At 43.9% G+C, this 17852-nt stretch overlaps 3 protein-coding genes across 7 annotated transcripts in view; 2 read left to right on the forward strand and 1 right to left on the reverse strand.

The window, feature by feature from the left end:
• The window catches only part of LOC138804128 (protein FAM227B-like), a 119977-nt gene extending 113072 nt beyond the window's left edge, over positions 1 to 6905 (forward strand). The window contains exons 12-13 of the mRNA XM_069988407.1: positions 4789 to 4883; positions 6702 to 6905. Of these exons, the coding sequence (XP_069844508.1) occupies positions 4789 to 4883; positions 6702 to 6905 (299 nt within the window). The remainder of the gene's footprint in view (positions 1 to 4788; positions 4884 to 6701) is intronic.
• A 4934-nt stretch (positions 6906 to 11839) lies between these two features.
• Positions 11840 to 17250, forward strand: LOC138804129 (protein FAM227B-like). The gene is made up of 5 exons (XM_069988408.1): positions 11840 to 12055; positions 13252 to 13337; positions 14208 to 14282; positions 15507 to 15576; positions 17122 to 17250. The coding sequence occupies exons 1-5, from the start codon at positions 11840 to 11842 to the stop codon at positions 17248 to 17250; spliced, it is 576 nt and encodes a 191-aa protein (XP_069844509.1).
• The window catches only part of LOC138804122 (N-acetylgalactosamine kinase), a 95755-nt gene continuing 94993 nt past the window's right edge, over positions 17091 to 17852 (reverse strand). For 4 of the 5 annotated variants that reach the window (XM_069988396.1, XM_069988397.1, XM_069988398.1 and 1 more), the window contains one exon: positions 17091 to 17777. In XM_069988396.1, the coding sequence (XP_069844497.1) occupies positions 17570 to 17777 (208 nt within the window). In that variant the 3' untranslated portion in view covers positions 17091 to 17569. The remainder of the gene's footprint in view (positions 17778 to 17852) is intronic. The other variant, XM_069988395.1, reaches the window with a different exon arrangement.

Here is a 17852-nt window from a genome sequence, read left to right on the forward strand (position 1 = left end):
TCCTTCTTTTATATTCCTGACCCATTACTATCCCCACTTTTATCGCCATCAACATCATTTTAGGTCTATGCTCCACAGATAACATGAGTTAGTTGGCTTGTTGAGCTTGGCTTGTGTCTGTCAACCTGATGATCCCCCATTCCATCCATTTCCCTGCAAATGATGTGATTTAATCTTTATGATGGGGTCCTAGATCATGGTGTGTATGTATGTGTGTATATTTTTAATTTTTAGTTCAAAAGTGACTTTCAAATTAATAATTGCATAACTCAAATGAACTTAGCGCTCTACCAGACAATCATAATCCTTCTCATTTCTCTCTCCTAGACAACTGTTTCTACCTTTTTTTCCCCCCTCTTCAGATCTCCAGTTCCTACCCTTCCCCATCCTCAAGTCAGATGATGCTCCCACCTGGCATTTCACTAAGACTACTAAAGCTCTTCCCACAGGGCTGCCCCCAGCAATGGCAATGTAACTACCCTTCATCTCTGCTTTTTCCTCTTGTCTTCACAAACAGCATTTCATTTACCCCTCTCGTGATGCTGTGAGGTTGCTACCGTCCCAGAGAGGAGCTGTACACTGAGAGGAGCAGATTTGCAGTCACACGATTGGGGAGGAACTGCGGAGCTCTCCCTCCGTGCACGGCTCCGGGCACACCCGGGCATCACCGGCACCCACACTTGTGATTATTTTACTAGGAACCATACCTACTCACAGCTTTTCCTTTTAAAAAAGAAAAATTTTAAATACCCTGGTGTTTCTTCTGCCCATCTGATGTTTAAAGCACCCTCTGGCGTGCCATTTTGTTCTGTCTCGTGCACTTTGTACCAGAAAAGAGTGACACTAATTATTTTGAAAATGAAAATGGATTCTTAGATCAAGTAGTCGCCCTCAGTCTTTCTCCCTGGGGAAGTCCTTCCAAGGTACTAACTCAGACCTTCCAGAAATCCCTCTAGTGCCATGTGGTCTGGAAGGCAGCCTCTGGTGGCATCCGGCCCTTGGTGAGATTAATTTGATTAAGGTTGGATTCTGGTGTTGGTCTCTGCAGTCAGAGTAGGAGCTTAGTGGTAGCCAGATCAAAGCAGTTGGATTACCAGCCTTAGAAGAGCCCATTCTTATTCTAATCACTCATTTTAACTGTTAATTTCTCATTCACTGAGAAATAGCTTGAGTTTAATTAAAAGCAGAAGCAAACTTTTGCAAATTTGATCTTGGAATATGGGCTTTAATTTTGAAGACATATTGTTCAGTGGTGAATATTGAAAATCCACCCACGGAAAGAGCTGGAGAGCCTATAATTTATTTTGTAAAATAATGGAATCAGATGCCCCTTTTCTTTGTGGGGTGCTGAAGTCTGACTTACAGTAAACACAGTGATGGAAAGACTTTGCTGAAAGGGTGAGGACTGACCCTGCGTCACCAGGGCTCCGGCTAGCATTTTTCCCATTAGAGCACAATGGCTGCACACAAAGAGGAAACAGTAGGGGTGAGCCACAGCACCCTCCATTTAACATTTATACCAACAGGAAGGTACCGTGAACTGGGCACATTTTCTGCCCACTATGCCTCACCCTTCCACCCATTTTGCAAGGAACATTTGTATTTCCTACACAGCTTACATAATACTGACCTGTGTGTGTGTGTGTGTGTGTCCCTGAGCTTTTGTGTGTGTGTGTGTGTGTGTGTGTGTGTGTGTGTGTGTGTGTGTGTGTGTGTCCCTGAGCTTTTTTTTTTTTTTTTTTTTTTGCTCAGGGACAGCTCTCTACCACTTTGAGCCACAGCTCCACTTCCGGTTTTCTGGTGGTTAATTGGAGATGAGAGTGTCACGGATTTTCCTGCCCGGCCTTTGAACTGCAATCTTCAGCTCTCAGCCCCTTGAGTAGCTAGGATTACAGGCTTGAGCCACCAGAACTTGGCAGTAACCTCTTTATCATATTGATTTCATTCATCACAGTTTTGAGTTTTGAAACTGCAAACACCGAGGCTCTTTCTCTACAATAACAGATAATGAAATGCCTTCTGCATCATTTTCTTACTGTGGGGCTCACGCGGCCCCCTCAGCTGAGAAAAGACTGCAGCACTCAGCTAACAGAAAGTACGAAGCCCATGGCAAACATTTTTAAGTCAGATGATAATAAGTAAAAGAGACATAATTGCGTTCAACTTCCAATAAACTTATCCTGTTATTCTCCTCCTTGACCAATAATCTGTGGTGAGATGAAGTTTAGGATAATTTGGAATAATGAGGTTCATTAACAACTTTATGACTTAAGGGGTAAAACCGCATCACGCACATAATTTGTGAAGCAACTATAGTATTCAAATGAACTCATAATTATCCATGAATTATTTCAGTCATTCTCAAAGGTTTAAACTCAATGTTTTATTTCCTGACAGACACATTTTTAAAAATCTTCTTATACAAGGATAACCACTCCATCTTAATGTCCTTTGCTCCACATTCTTTAAGTAAGGACATTGCGGAAAGAGCCCTTCACTACAACTATGGTGGTCTCATATTCCTGCCCAGATGCCCAGTTACCCAGCCTCACCCCCAATGGCTGAACTCCTGCAAATCGAATCAGGTTTTTAGTGAGACTTCCCTGATTTCTTTATCCCACAGATTAGTCACTGATCCTAAAAGCTTCATTTCTTTTACATTCTATTTGCCCTTTCATGTCATATTTTTCCACTAAAGAAATTTCCAGGGGCTGGGAAGGTGGCTCAGTGGTAGAGCACTTGCTTTGCATGCCTGAGGCCCTGGGTTCGATTCCTCAGCACCACATAAGCAAAAGAAAAAAGCCGGAAGTGGTGCTGTGACTCAAGTGGTAGAGTGCTAACCTTGAGCTGAAGAGCTGAAGGACAGCACCCAGGCCCAGAGTTCAGGCCCCACGACCGGACCTCCAAAAAAAAAAAAAGAAAGAAATTTCCAAAGACAGTGAAAACAGTTAAGCCCTACTTCCTTATAGATTTTTGTTTGTTTGTTTTGTCGTGGACTTGAACTGAAGCCCTGGGCACTTGTCTCTGGGCTTTTTTTTTCCCCTTCTTTCTCAAGGCCAGCTCTTTACTGCTTTGATCTACAGCTCCACTTCTGGTTTTCTGGTGGATAGTTGGAGATAAGAGTCTCTAGGAGGGGCTGGGAAGATGGCTCAGTGGTAGAGCACTTGGCTTGCATGCCTGAGGCCCTGGGTTCGATTCCTTAGCACCACATAAGCAAAATGAAAAAAGCCGGAAGTGGCGCTGTGGCTCAAGGCCCCACGACCGGAAGGAAAAAAAAAAAAGAGTATAATCTTTTTTTTTGTTGGTCATGGGGCTTGAACTCTGGGCCTGGGTGCTGTCCCTCAGCTCTTCAGCTCAAGGCGAGCGCTCTACCACTTGAGCCACAGCGCCACTTCCCATTTTCTCCTGGTTAATTGGAGATAGGAGTCTCATGGACTTGACTGATTGAGGTGACTATGAGATATGATCCTCAGATCTTAGCCACTAGTGGCATGAGCCACCAGTGCCCAGCTAAAAAAAAAAAATCATATTCTTTACCATTCTTTCTCACTCCTACTCTAACTTGGCTTGATTTTATTCCAAATTGAAAGCGTAGATTGTTTACTACCCAAACTTTTCAACTTTTGTGGTGTTAAACGCTTATCTATCTCTCGTATTCCAGGAGGCTAATGTCTAATGTTTCCTGATGTATGTCAGAAGTCAGTTCAGGTGGCTCTCTTCAACTCTTACAAGACGTTTGTCATCAACATTATACCCCCTAGACTGAATGAGTCTCCCTGGTAACTGTCAGTGCCAGAATCTATACCAACACTAACAAGTAATCTTTTCTCTTTGTTCTGGGCTAAGGTATATTAGAGACCTAGTTTGTGTTTTTAAGTTGGTTGACATAGGTGTTTAAATGTTACAGTTTTCTCTTTTAAGATGTGAAAGATACCTTCAGTACCTTCATGCATACTCATGCTGGTGGAAAAGAAAGATGATCATCGGGCTGGGAAGGTGGCTCAGTGGTAGAGTGCTTGCCTTGCATGCATGAGGCCCTGGGTTTGATTCCTCAGCACCACATAAGCAGAAAAAAGCTGAAAGTGGCACTGTGGCTCAAAGTTGTAGAGCGCTAGCCTTGAGCTGAAGAGCTGAGGGACAGCGCCCAGGCCCAGAGTTCAGGCCCCATGACCAACAAAAAAAAAAAAGAAAAGAAAAAAGAGGATCGTATCTTTCCTTTTCTGGATATGTTGTTGGAAAAGTGGACTGTGACACCAGATCTCCCAGCCACATATTGCTGTTAGCTAGAGGGTCACGGAAGGAACTCTGGACACTTAATTCTCCTCCACTGCTTCATAAACAATGGCTTAAACGAGTCATGACATTTCCTGCACTTTAGTTTTCTGTAAATTGTGGACAGTGTTACTCAGCTCACTGAATAGTTTTGTGAAAATGATAGCTATAATCTAAATGAATGAACTTTATAGACTCTAAATCCTACTTAGTAGTTTTTGTTGTTGTTTTTGGTCGTGGGGCTTGAACTTTGGGCCTGGGCACTGTCCCTGAGCTTTACAGCTCAAGGCTAGCGCTTTTAAGCCACAGCGCCACTTAAATCCCTACTTAGTAAAAATATGCGATGAAATATTTATTTCCTCTGACTGGGCATGATATAATAATACCTTAACTCTTTCTTATCCATACTTATATCTTTCCATTTAAAGTTTACTGCTAATAGCAAAAAAGGTAGCAAGCTTTTTGTGAAAGGAAAATAAAGCCGAATTTTAAGAAATATTTTCTTCTCTGTTTTAGCTATACATTCCAATATGGCACAAATTATGGAGAACCTAAGAGGATATAAAAGACCCGAAATCAAGGAAGTACGAACTTCACAACCAACAAAAAAGGTTTGAAGAATAGTGATTATTTTTTAAAGTTTTTGTTTAATTTGCAATATACTGTCATTGGAATTAGCCAGATTCACATGAATATACATATATATATATATATATATATATATACATATATATATATAGGTTATTGCATCTTCAATATATATTTTACAAAAAAATAGGAATTCTGACACATATATTTATAAAAAAGACATAGAAAAGTATCCATAAAGCAAAAGAAATCTAAGAGAATTCTATGTCTCAGTAAAGCAAACAAAAATGTAATTTTGTTTCCCCACAGAAAGTAGAACCCAAAATGACATCTTTTTTTTTTGTCAGTCATGGGGCCTGAACTCTGGGTCTAAGCACTGTCCTCAGCTCTTCAGCTCAAGGCTAGCGCTCTACCACTTGAGCTATGACACCACTTCTGGCTTTTTCTGCTTATGTAGTACTGAGGAATTGAACCCAGGGCCTCATGCTTGCAAGGCAAGCACTCTACCACTGAGCCACTTTCCCAGCCCCCCAAAATAACATCTTTGCACAACAAAGAGGAAGGAAAGACTTAAAGTATAGTTGCTCTATTGAAGAGCTCCTGTAACAATAGACTATAAGAATAGAATCTCAAACTGGGTGCTGGTAGCTGAGGCTGTAATCCTAGCTACTCAGGAGACTGAGACCTGAGGATCTCAGATCAAAGCCAACTTGGGCAGGAAAATCCCTTAGACTCTTATCTCCAGTCAACCATCAGAGAACTGGAATTGGAGCCGTGGCGTGAAGTGGTAGAGCACTAGTCTTGAGCAAAAAAAAGTTCAGGGGTGGCACCCAGGCCCTGAGTTCAAGCCCCACTACCAAAAAAAAAAAAAAAAAGTAATCTCAGAACAAATACATTTGTTTTCTTCACATGGATTCCTTGGTCCACAGAAATTTTGTCCCCAAGGCACTTTCATTGTGCAATCTACTGCCTCCTGGCTTTCTTGGTGTAACAGTGTCACTGGTTGTTGTTAGGAAGATTCTTGGGTAGGTGATGGGTTGTTTTTCTCCTGTTGCTTTTAAGATTTTCTCTGTCTTTAGACATTTTGTCTATGATGTGTCTAGACGTGAATTTATCCAACTCAGAATTTGTCAAACCTCTGGGACTTGTTTTCCAGGAGATCGGAAAAGTTTATGCCATTATTTTTTCATTAGTCCTTCCTAACCTGGCTTGTTCATTTTCTTCATTTATTTATTTTTTTCCATTGTTCAGACTAAGTAATCGCTGTTGACCTACGTTTGGACTTGATGACCAATCACAAAGATAGGAGAAGATAGGTAGTGATGGTTCATGACTGTAATTCTAGCTATTCAGGAAGCTGAGATCCAGAAGATCACAGCTCAAGCAAGCCCAAGCAGAAAGGTTTGCTAAACTCCCATCTCCAAAATAAGCAGCAGAAAGCAGGGCTGGAAGCATGGCTCAAGTGGTAGCTGGGTGAGTGAGCTGAGTGAGCAAGGTCACAAGTTCAATTCTCAGTAATGCAACAAAGAGCCTTTCTGCACCTATTCAGAGATTCATACGTCAGTAAATTCCGTTTAAGATGTTCTGCCAGATATGGTGGCCTATGCCTGCAATTACAGCACTCCAGAGGTTGAGGCAGAGGATAGAAGAGGACAGTGGCCTTATCCACAAAGCAAATTCCAGAACTGACTCCATCTCAAAAAAAAAAAAAAAAAAAAAAGATGCTTTGTAGAATTTCCTTTCCAATAATTTGATTCATACGTATAACACAGTTAATTTATTTACAGTTCTTTAAGAACACATAGGCAGTATCTGGCTCACTTTGTTTTTTCCTCTTCCAGTCCCATTATAGCAGCTTTGGGCCCGAGTTTTGCCGCGTTCTCTTCAATTTTGGAGGTCAGAGTCCGCTGATTTTATATTACCTGAGGATGCATGAACCAGGTGGTAATTTCAGAACTGCTAAACCAAACAAGTTTAGACTCACTCAGATATCCAAAGAACCATATCCTTTTTTTATACTTTGCTTTCAAATGATCAGTTTCTGAACTATTGAAAACTCAGCGTTTCAGTTTAAATGTCTTAATTTAAAAAGAAATTCAACGCATTTTTGACCACTGCACAAAACTTTTGTAGCATATTTGGCTAACTTGTTTTCTGTTTCAGCGCTGATGCTGTCATTTATGAAACAAACATAAATCTCAGAAATCTGAAAATGTGTATACTAGTTGGGTGCTGGTGGTTCACACCTGTAATCCTAATTTAGAAGGCTGAGATCTGAGGATTGCATTCTAAAGTCAGCCTAGGCTGACTCGTAACTTCCAGTAAATCATCAAAACAACTAGAAGTGAACATACATGTGGCTCAAGTGGTAGAGCACCACCCTTGAACAAAAAAGCTGAGCATGAGTCTCTGAGTTCAAAGGGGAAAAAAAACAGTAAACTTAGACACTTAGCTCTTGGCTAAAAGGCTATCTTTGAGAGTGTAATGTTCATTGTTCCATTTTAAGCATTTATCAGAATTGTTAGTCATGGGTTTCTAGGCTCCTCCAAAGAGTTTCAGACATGTTTTATCTGTGGCTCCTTCGTTCAAATAAAAATGTACCAGAAAGCTCAGTGTATAAAATAAAAATTAAATGAATAGAGCCCTTTGGTTGCAGCCCAGGTGAGGACTCAGATATATCTCCTTCCACTCTAACCTTCCTTCTCTCCCACCGGCTTCTCCCCGGAGACTTTGATGAACACCAAAGGCATGGAGTAAAGCGGTTTCCAAATTGGTGCACGTACAGCTGCAAGAATGAGAAAGACATCAGGATTCTTATTCCTTACCTGTCCTAAAAAGCAAAAGGAAGCTGCCTGTTCAGGAGGCCCTTCCTCATCTTCAGTTTGCCCTGTTTCCTGACAGAGGCAGCCTGTTGTCTCCCCGAACGAATCACAGTTCACTGTTGCCATCAGCTAAGTGAGCAAATGCAGGATCACTCACTCACTGGGCAGAATTACATGCATGCAAATCACTTTGGTCCTTTTCCTTCTACAAGTTTATCACCACATGACCACACACTCTCGAGTACGGAGAGGTGGATTGAATAAGAGATTCTTCCTATTTACGTGAGCTCCAACACAGAACCATCTCCTATTTGATCTCTACACAATCTTTAAAGCAAACACTTGTGGAGTCCATTCATTTAACAATAAATGTATCATCATAGGTATTTTTTTTTACTTTAGTTTTAACAGGAAAACTTCATTTTCAAGTAGCTAAATAATCTTTGAATGTCAGGGAATCTGTGTGTGTGTGTGTGTGTGTGTGTGTGTGTGTGTGTGTGTGTGTGTGTGTGTGTGTGTGTGTGTAGATGTGTACATGCATGCATGCATATGTGTTGGTTCTGGAGCTTGAACTCAAGGCCTGGACTCTTTCTCTCAAGCTTAGCTTTCTCTCTCCCTTAGCTTTTTCTCTGCTGCTTCATCCACAGCTCTACTTCCAGTTTGTTTGTTTTTTGTTGGTCGTGGGGCTTAAACTCTGGGCCTGGGCGCTGTCCCTCAGCTCTTCAGCTCAAGGCAAGCGCTCTACCACTTGAGCCACAGTGCCATTTCTGGTTTTCTGGTGGTTTATTGGGACATTCCTGCCCAGGCTGGCTTTGAACCATGATCCTCAGATCTCAGCCTCCTGAGTAGCAAGGATTATAGGCATGAGCCACCAGTGTCCGGCTACTTCCAGCTTTTTTGGGGTGGGTAAATTGGACTTTTTTTCCCAGGCTGGTTTTGGAACATAATCTTCAGATCTCAGCCTCCTGAGCAGCTGGGATTAACAGGTGTGAACTACCAACTGGACCCATGATTTCGAAGATCCTTTATTTCTCCATATTCTGTAATTCTAAAAGGAGACCAAAGGAACTGGAAAGGTGGCTCAGTGGTAGAGTTCTTGCCTTGCATGTATGAGGCCCTGGGTTCGATTCCTCAGCACCACATAAGCAGAAAAAGCCAGAAGTGGTGCTGTGGCTCAAGTGGTAGAGCGCTAGCCTTGAGCTGAAGAGCTGAGGGACAGCGCCCAGGCCCAGAGCTCAGGCCCCATGACCAACAAAACAAAACAAAACAAACAAAAAAGAGTCCAAAGACTCTAGAAACTTAACTCAGGCCTTTAGGATATCTCAGTCTTTGTTGCCTCCAAGCCATAGCAGTGGTAAAGACCTAGAAGAGGACCATTTACCTGTCCCTAAATGCCTCCTCCTCCATGTAGTGGTGCCTGGGAAAATGAAGTGTGGGGCCAATTCAGGCAGTCATCCCCGAGGAATCGAGTAGAGCCGCTACTTACAATTTATAAGTTTTTGTACCCTTATTTTTCTACGGTTGGGGAAAAAATAATGATGGCTTTAAATATCTGAAGGGAATAAAAATTAGGACAATCATTAACACACATGAACAGAAGTCTACTGAAAACCATCACCGTTCAGTAGGACAAGAAAATGCTGAAGTCCTAGTCAACACCCACATAATACAGCCCAGAACCTCACCACACAGTGCAAATGTACAACCATGACCAAACGGTGTAAATAATCGCAATGACTTTATAAAGCCCATATACCCAGTTCACTTGAATGAAGCCATCTGTTCAAAATTAATAACTTATAAGAAATAAAACATAACTCTTTATTTCAGTACCATTAGTATTTTCTTAGAAACCCCAATTAATTCAATGTGGAAAACTTATCATCTCCCTCACTACTTAATCATGGAGCTATACTTGTGAGTGCAGTGTAACTTCATAGAATAATAAAATCTTTGAAACTTTTTTTTTTTTTGGTCATGGGGCTTGAATTTGGGGCCTGGGCACTCTCCCTAAGCTCTTTTGCTCAAGGCTAATGCTCTACCACTTTGTGCCACAGCACCACTTCTGTTTTTTGAGTGGTTAATTGAAAATAAGAGTCTCCCGGAGACTTTTCTGAATTGTAAACCTCAGATCTCAGCCTCCTGAGTAGCTAGGTTAATAGGTTTGAGCCACCAGCACCCAGCTTCTTTGAAATTGTTAACAGGCTCTCTCTCTGAGGAATACAGAATAGGAAAAAGTTTATTCCCGTGAAGCTGAAGCAGCTGGAGAGGCATCTACACTAGGGAAAGTACATCACTAATTATACTATAAGAATGATAGTCATTTTTCTGCAGCTTTTACTCAGAGAAGTTGTAGACTCTCAGCCACTTGACATAGCAAAAAAAAAAAAAAGTAAAACAAACATGGCTTGATTCAGGAACCTTTTCTTCCAATGCTGCCAGACACCAGCCTCCACAAGGCTAAGGTGGGGGGGGGGGTGGGAATTAAAGATGGAAATTTGACACATGGGATGGTAGCACCCTTGCGTATGTAAGGGATAGGAATATGCCTCTTTTGTCTCCCATGTGCCTTTCTCCAGCTCCAAAACACACACATGCGCACACTTAAAATACAAGTCATGTGAGGGTGGAAATCTAGAATGTCTTGTCACTCTTAAATCTCCAGAGCCTAGAATGGTGCCTAGCACTCAGCCTGTGCTCAGTACTTGCTTGGGTCTTGTCCCTGAGCTTTTTTTTATCCAAGGCTAGCTCTCTACCAGTTGAGCCACAGCTCCACTTCTGGCTTTTTTTTTTTTTGGTGGTTTATTGAGTCTTGCAGACTTTCCTGCCCAGGTTTGGCTTCAAACCTGATTCTCAGATCTCAGCCTCCCGAGTAAGTAGGATTACAGGTGTGAGCCACCAGTACCATGCAAATCTTTTCTGTGCCATTATCCAGTACCTTCCAGCCACTGTCTCAGCACATGCTTTCCTGCTTTCTTCCCTCTCCCCCTTACAGTGTGGTCTTCTTCCAGGAACTCTGGTCTCCCTTTCTTTTTGCACTCTCCCTCAGATTTTCATCTTTTCGCATTGTTTCCACTTCTTCCTCTAGAAGTTTTCAAATTCCTATCTGCTTTCATGGCTAGCTGCAGGTATTGTGGGTTTCTTATTGAAAATGCTTATTACTAAAATATTTCTTGTCCATTACAATATACCCTTCAAACTGACAGACTTTTGCAACCTTTGTATAATGATGCTATCATTATCTTAGCCATGTTTGGTTATCTCTTCATTTCCCTGTCTCTCATCCAGTTTCCATATCCAGTAATAAATTTTCTACCTTTGAAAATCCTTGAATTCCAGCCAGGGGCCAGTGGCTCACACCTGTCATCCTAGCTGATACTCAGGAGGCTGAGATCTGAGGATCGCGGTTCAAAGCCAGCCCAGGCAGGAAAGGTCATGAGACTCAACTCCAATAAACCACCAGAAAACCGGAAGTGGCGCTGTAGCTCAAGCGGTAGAGCGTTCACTGTGAGCTGAAGAGCTCAGGAACAGCATCCAGGCCCAGAGTTCAAGCCCCACAACTGACAAAAAAAGAAAGAAAGTTAAGAAAGAAAAAAAGAAAGAAAGAAAGAAAGAAAGACAAACCTTGAATTGCATCCCATAGGCTCAAACTTAGTCTATCCTTCTTTATAGAAGATCCTAACTGAAGGGGAAGGGGCTGTGGGTAAACGTGCCTGAGCCCTCAGAGTTCACAGATGAAGGGATAAGGACAGGCCTGGTCAACTCTGTTGTTCCCTTGTCCTAAAAGGTTAAGCCCTCAGTGTAGATACAGATCTGGACCCCAGTCTCCAGGATGGACCTCTTTCTAGAATCCATTTCCATGGAATGACAGAGGAAAGCCAAAAAGATAAGAAGACCTAGAGAGCGGAGGAGCGGGTGTTGATTGAGTCCTCACAGCCTGCGGGGGCGGAGGGGGGGGGTTCTCACTGATACCAGGGGCGGTGCTGGCCACCTCCTAGGGGTGCCAGGCCCTGTCCCCACCCTGGCTTGTCACTGGAAGCTCTGTAAGCAACTGTAAGCTCAGGATTGTGTACCAAGATTGTGACATTCAATGAGGTCCATCTCTTTCTTTAAAGAAAAATGACATTCTGCAGTCTAGTCCTACATAGAAACCTGAGATGTACGAGTGTGTATCCGAGAATGCTGGCGCTGCTCCAGGAGCAAGGTCATCCCTCCTGCTCACGGTGGAGGTCGGGTCTGTGTCCCAGGTCCCCCTGCAGTCAGCCAGACTGCTGCTGCTAAAGACTGCTGTGGACAGCACTTATGGCTGCCAGGAGGAAGCTCTCCACTCCTGGTGGGGCGGGGCAAATCGTTGCCAGGGAAGCGGAAAGCAGGTGCTCATTAGCTCCCTTGGCTTTAAGAACTTCACGTTCAAATTTTAAATAACTGCAATTATTTTCTCAATCGTTTATATAAGACATACATTTTCATCATTTTTTATTTGCTTTTAATAGTTGTTCAAGAGGGGTTTCAAGCAAACATGTCAGTTTATGTGTACAAGAAGAGTCATGAAGCCGGGCACCAGTGGGCTCACGCCTGTAATCCTAGCTACTCAGGAGGCTGAGATCTGAGGATGGTGGCTTGAAGCCAGTCTGGGCAGAAAAGTCCCCAAGAGATTGATCTCCAAGTAGCCACTCAAAAACCGTAAGTGTCGCTGTGGCTTAAAGTGGTAGAATGCTAGCCATGAGCAAAATAGCTCAGGGACAGCTCTTAGGCCCTGAGATCAAGTCCTACAACCAATGAGGGGGGGGGGGGCGGGGAGAGGGAGAGGGAGAGGAAGAGGGGGGAGGGAGAGAGGAGGGAGAGAGAGAAGGAGGGAGAGGGAGAGAGATGAATTTAACTCAAGCTTATCATGATGTTACTTATATTTCTCAGTTACTTCAATGGAGATAAGGAAATTGTTGAGGTCTTTAAAAATGTATATATATTGTCAGTCGTGGGGCCTGAACTCTGGGCCTGGGCGCTGTCCCTCAGCTCTTCAGCTCAAGGCTAGCACTCTACCACTTGAGCCACAGCGCCACTTCCGGCTTTTTTTCTTCTTGCTTATGTGGTGCTGAAGAATCGAACCCAGGGCCTCCGGCATGCAAGGCAAGCACTCTACCACTGAGCCACCGTCCCAGCCCGTCTGTGAGACTCTTATCTCTAATAAACCACCAGAAAACCAGAAGTGGCATTGTGGCTTAAGTGGTTGGTAGAGCGCTCGCCTTGAGCTGAAGAGCTCAGGGTCGGCGCCCAGGCCCAGAGTTCAAGCCCCACAACCGACAAAACAAAACAAAAAAGCACATACATTTTAACACAAAAAGAATTACGGGGCTTAGCACAGTGTTAAATGACAGTAGCCCGTGGTGGTTGTGGTCCCAGGGATGGGACATGAGGGTGGCCGTGGAACTGCACACACCACGTTCTGCCACCGGGGACCTCTCGTGACGCAGAGGCACAGGCCAGATGAGCCCCGTGGATTGTTCCCTGTGAAGGACTCTGTTCCCCTCTCCCAAATGTTCCCGAGTGAAACTCCTTCCTTAACCCTCAGCCTCGCACATTACCTGCTCCGACATACCGTGATGTTATAAAGGAGGCAAAAAGACAATTTGCAAAGAACAAAAAGGATTTTAGGATGTAAGTTCATGCCATGCCATTATTCAATATAAAATGTTCTTCCCCCCCCCCCCAATAACTGGAGGCAATCCTAGAAATCATCTAGGCTTAGCTCCTTCTTTTACTGATGAGGAGCGTTGTTTCTGAACATCTCTGGCTTGAAGGAGATTCTTTTCAGGTAAGAATTAAAGATGTGAGTTGGAACCAAGGAACTGTGGCAAGTGCTGGGAGCTACAGAAGGAAGGAAGCCTTCCTGTGGGGTGGGTGAGGGTATTTTACACCCCAACATAGACAGGCCTCGTGCCACACAGACGGGGCATCATCCCTGAACAAGGCTGAGCTGGAAGACAAGCAGAGACCCTTCTGTGGTAGTTCTGGGGTGTGTGCGGTCCCTTGGGGAACGCTGCAAGCTTCCTGTCTTCATGAGAATGACTGCTGATGGCCGGTCGTGGCGTATTTCTGCACAAGGAAGTGAGTGTTTACAAGACAAAAAATTGGTAGGGTCCAGTTCTGCCTGGGGTATCACCATGACTGCCTAAAGATTGCTGTTGCCTTAAGCAGGGAGAAAGGACAGACTCCCTTAGCTTTGGGGACAGGGAGGAGCAACCAGCCCCCCTCTATCGACCTTCTTCCTCCCCCCAACACCCCACACCCCACGCCCACACGAGCAGAGACACACACTGACACGCCACGCTCAGCAGCCAGGGCAGGAAAGTCAGAATGCACAAGTCACCAAGGGAAAGCACGCAGCGTCCACTGACTACGCCGTCCCAGAGGAAGGGCAGGTCTGGAAAGAACTCTTACAGACATGCAGAGAGCAAGTCCTGGACTTATTCTTTCTCAGTTACAATCGCCTGCTTTAACATTTCACTCCAAACTTTGTTTTTATAGTGGAAAGCACACAATTGCTGAAGAAATAAAAGACCTGAGAGAGCGACAGGAAAGAATCGACCAGGAAATTGGCAGGTTTGTTTCTCATTCAGCTTTGTAGTGCTTAGGATCATTTGTAGCTGAACCACTACATATGTCAACACGTATCAAAATATATCAACTAGAAAACCAGGGTTTTCTACTTTGCCCTTCATCTGTATTTGTGCCATTATTGGGATTTGTACTCAGAATCTGGGCACTGTCCCTGAGCCTTTCTGCTCTACCACTTGAACCGTATCTCCACTTGCAGCTTTTTTTTTTTTTTGTAGGTCATGGGGCTTGAACTCTGGGCCTGGGCGCTGTCCCTCAGCTCTTCAGCTCAAGGCTAGCACTCTACCACTTGAGCCATAGCACCACTTCCAGTTTTCTGGTGGTTATTTGCAGATAAGAGTCTCAGACTTTCCTGCGCAGGTGGCTTTGAACCATGATCCTCAGATCTCAGCCTCCTGAGTAGCTAGGATTACAGACATGAGCCACCAGTGTCCGGACAGCATTTTCCCCCACTTTGGTAGTTAACTGGAGCTAAGTCTTGCAGACTTTCCTGCATGGGCAGGATTACAGGTGTTGAACCATCAGTTCTCAGCTTTATTTTTGAGTTCTGATGAGGGTGGTGGCAGAGATGGAGAATGCGTGGGGTACTTGGATTAACCACTGAGGCAGGGTCACAAATGCAAATGCCCTGCAAGGGGTTCTACTGTCCAGAAAGTTCTACTTCCTACCAGAGGTCCTTGGAAAAATAATTGTTTCAACTGGAATTTGCTGTGAGATTTTAATTATAAACCATATATGGCCAGAGAGACCTTTTTTTGCTATTTTTACCTCAACTATCTCTCCCCCTTCCCCCCATCCCCCCGCAGTCCTGGGGCTTGAATACAGGGCCTGGGAGCTGTCCCTGAGCCTCTTTGTGCTCAGTGTTAGTACACTACCAATTGAGCCACAGTGCAACTTCTGGCTTTTTCTGAGAAGTTTATTGGTGATAAGAGTCTTAAAGACTTTCCTTCCCCGGCTGACTTCCATGATCCTCAGGTCTCAGCCTCCTGAGTTGCTAGGATTACAGGTGTGAGCCATCAGCGCCTGGCCCTTATCTGTTTCTTTGTGCAATGTTTCTCATGTCTCCCAAGTTTGTTCAACCATCTTGGGAAACTTCCTGTGTAAACTGCCTAGCAAATGCAGAGCAGATTAAATGCTTTGCAAATGTTGGCTATTAGATGGTAAAAAGATAATCAGTTTGGTTACCATTTTTCTTTATTTCATGATTAGGCTCCAAGAAAAGTCTACCAAGAAACCTTTCGAAGCTAAAGCTGACTTCGAGAATTTCCTACATCAACTGGTATGCTTTCTTCTTGCAAATGGAGAATTCTTTCTTGCTTTGCAAATAGACACCCAACAGTATTTTTTTTTTCTTTTTTGTCAGTTGCTTGAACTCTGGGCCTGAGCGCTGTCCCTCAGCCCTTTAACTCAAGGCGAGCACTCTACCACTTGAACCACAGCACCACTTCCAGTTTCTAGTGGTTAATTGGAGGGAGATAAGAGCCTCACGGACTTTCGAGCTCAGGCTGGCTTTGAACTGCGACCTTCAGATCTCAGCCTCCTGAGTAGCTAGGATTACAGGCGTGAGCCACCGGTGCCAGCCCGACAGTATTTCATAAACAATGAATGGTCACAACCATGTTCCGGCACCAGAACACCTTCATGTTGCTTTTGTTATTATTATTTGGCAGTTCAATTTGAACTCAGGGCCTTTTGATTGCCACATACAGGGGCTCTGACCACTTGAGCCAGGCCCTCAACAACTTTGTGCTTTGATTCTTGCATTAGATAAGGTCTCAAGTGTTTCCCTAAGCTGGCTTCAGACCACAGTCCTCCTCCCCATGCTTTCTTTGTAGCAGGGATCACAGACACACATCACGCTCAGCTTGTTGGTTGAGATCGGGGTCCTGTTAATTTTTTGCCCAGGTGGGCCTCCATCTCTTAAGTGGCTGGGATTATAGGTGAGAGACACCATCCTGCCTGTCTCTGCAATAGAATTCAGTCTTGCTATGTAAACATCCATATGCAAATTTAAGATAATCTCAGTTTTACGTACTTAGTAACAATCCCATTCTCCCCATTCCTTGCTTCTGACCAGCAACAAGTTTTTTCTTTTTGGGTGGTCCTTGGGCTTAAACTCGGGGCCTGAGCACTGGCCCCTGAGCTGTTTTGCTCAAATAAAGATTTAGTGCTTGACCACTTGAGCCACAGTGCTACTTCTGGCTGTTTTGGTGGTTAATTTCTTTTTTTTTGTCGGTCATGGGGCTTGAACTCTGAGCCTGAGCACTGTCCCTCAGCTCTTCAGCTCAAGGCGAGCGCTCTACTACTTGAGCCACAGCGACACTTCTGGCTTTCTGGTGGTTTATTGTAGATAGGAGTCTCACAGTCTTTCCTGCCTGGGCTGCCTTTGAACTTCCATCCCCAGATCTCAGCCTCCTGGGTAGCTAGGATTACAGGCGTGGCATGAGCCACCAGCGCCCAACATTGATGGTTACTTTCTTGTCTGGGAAGTGGAGCTGTGGCTCAAGTGGTAGAGCGCTTGCTGAAGAGCTGATGGACAGCACCCGGGCCGAGTTCAGGCCCCACCACTGACAAAAAAAAAGTATAATTTCTTGCCTGGACTAGATTTGAACCTCAATCCTCAACTCTCAGACTCCTAAGTAGCTAGGATTACAGGCATGAGCCAATATTTTTAAGATTTAGATGAACCTTGGATTTTCTTCTTAAATCTGTCTTTTTTGCAAAAAGAAAAAAAATAGGTGACCCTTACTGAATTTATAGTTGGGGAAATTTCACAGTCAGGTATACAATGTCTAAGAAAATCTGTGAATCTTTATTTTCATAGCATATTGAGGCAGATAGTGAGAGACGCCATATGGAATCACCATCATCATCTTCAGGATCCTCCTCCCCAAGATCAGAGGGCAACTCTGTGGAAGAAATTGGAAGGAGACCAAGAATGACTCTGTTTTAATGTGTATCAATTTGAATGTAGCAGTATGTTTACTGCAAGTCCAGTTCAGTGTGTTTACCAGTAAATCATCCTTTTCAAAGGTCTATCCAAGCATAATCTTGGCTCTTATTGATTGAGAAAAAAACCCACATATTTTAAGATGGAAAAATAATGATTATAAAGTGTAGAAAGCTTTCAGCCATTTCTTTGGAAGTACAGCTTGATCATAGCAACCATTCATCATAATATAAAACAGAAAGAGGATTCATTTACTGTGGCATAGCAAGTCTTGCCAGTTTCTAAATGCCCTAAATAGTTTCTCTGAGATTTTTTACATTGTTTAGGCCTCCAGGAAAACCAGTGCCCCGCCTCCAGGTTTGGTAGCAAACAAATTCTGCTTCTCGGGTGCTTCGCTGTGATGGCGTCTCTTGTAGTAAGCGTCCTGCACGTTTGCTAGGAAATCCGGCAGCTTGTCAGCAGGCACTATGGACACGGTGCAGCCTCCCCATCCTGCTCCAGTGAGTCGCGACCCTTGAGCCCCGAACTTCCTAAAACAATGAGCGAGAAAAAACATCAGCACCTACAAATGGAAAGAAGAGCGATTTGCTTGGGGCTTACAGCGG

This window comes from Dipodomys merriami, unplaced genomic scaffold (assembly GCF_024711535.1).
Source record: "Dipodomys merriami isolate MVZ:Mamm:240054 unplaced genomic scaffold, mDipMer1.0.p SCAF_357, whole genome shotgun sequence".
In the NCBI taxonomy this organism is placed as follows: domain Eukaryota; kingdom Metazoa; phylum Chordata; class Mammalia; order Rodentia; family Heteromyidae; genus Dipodomys; species Dipodomys merriami.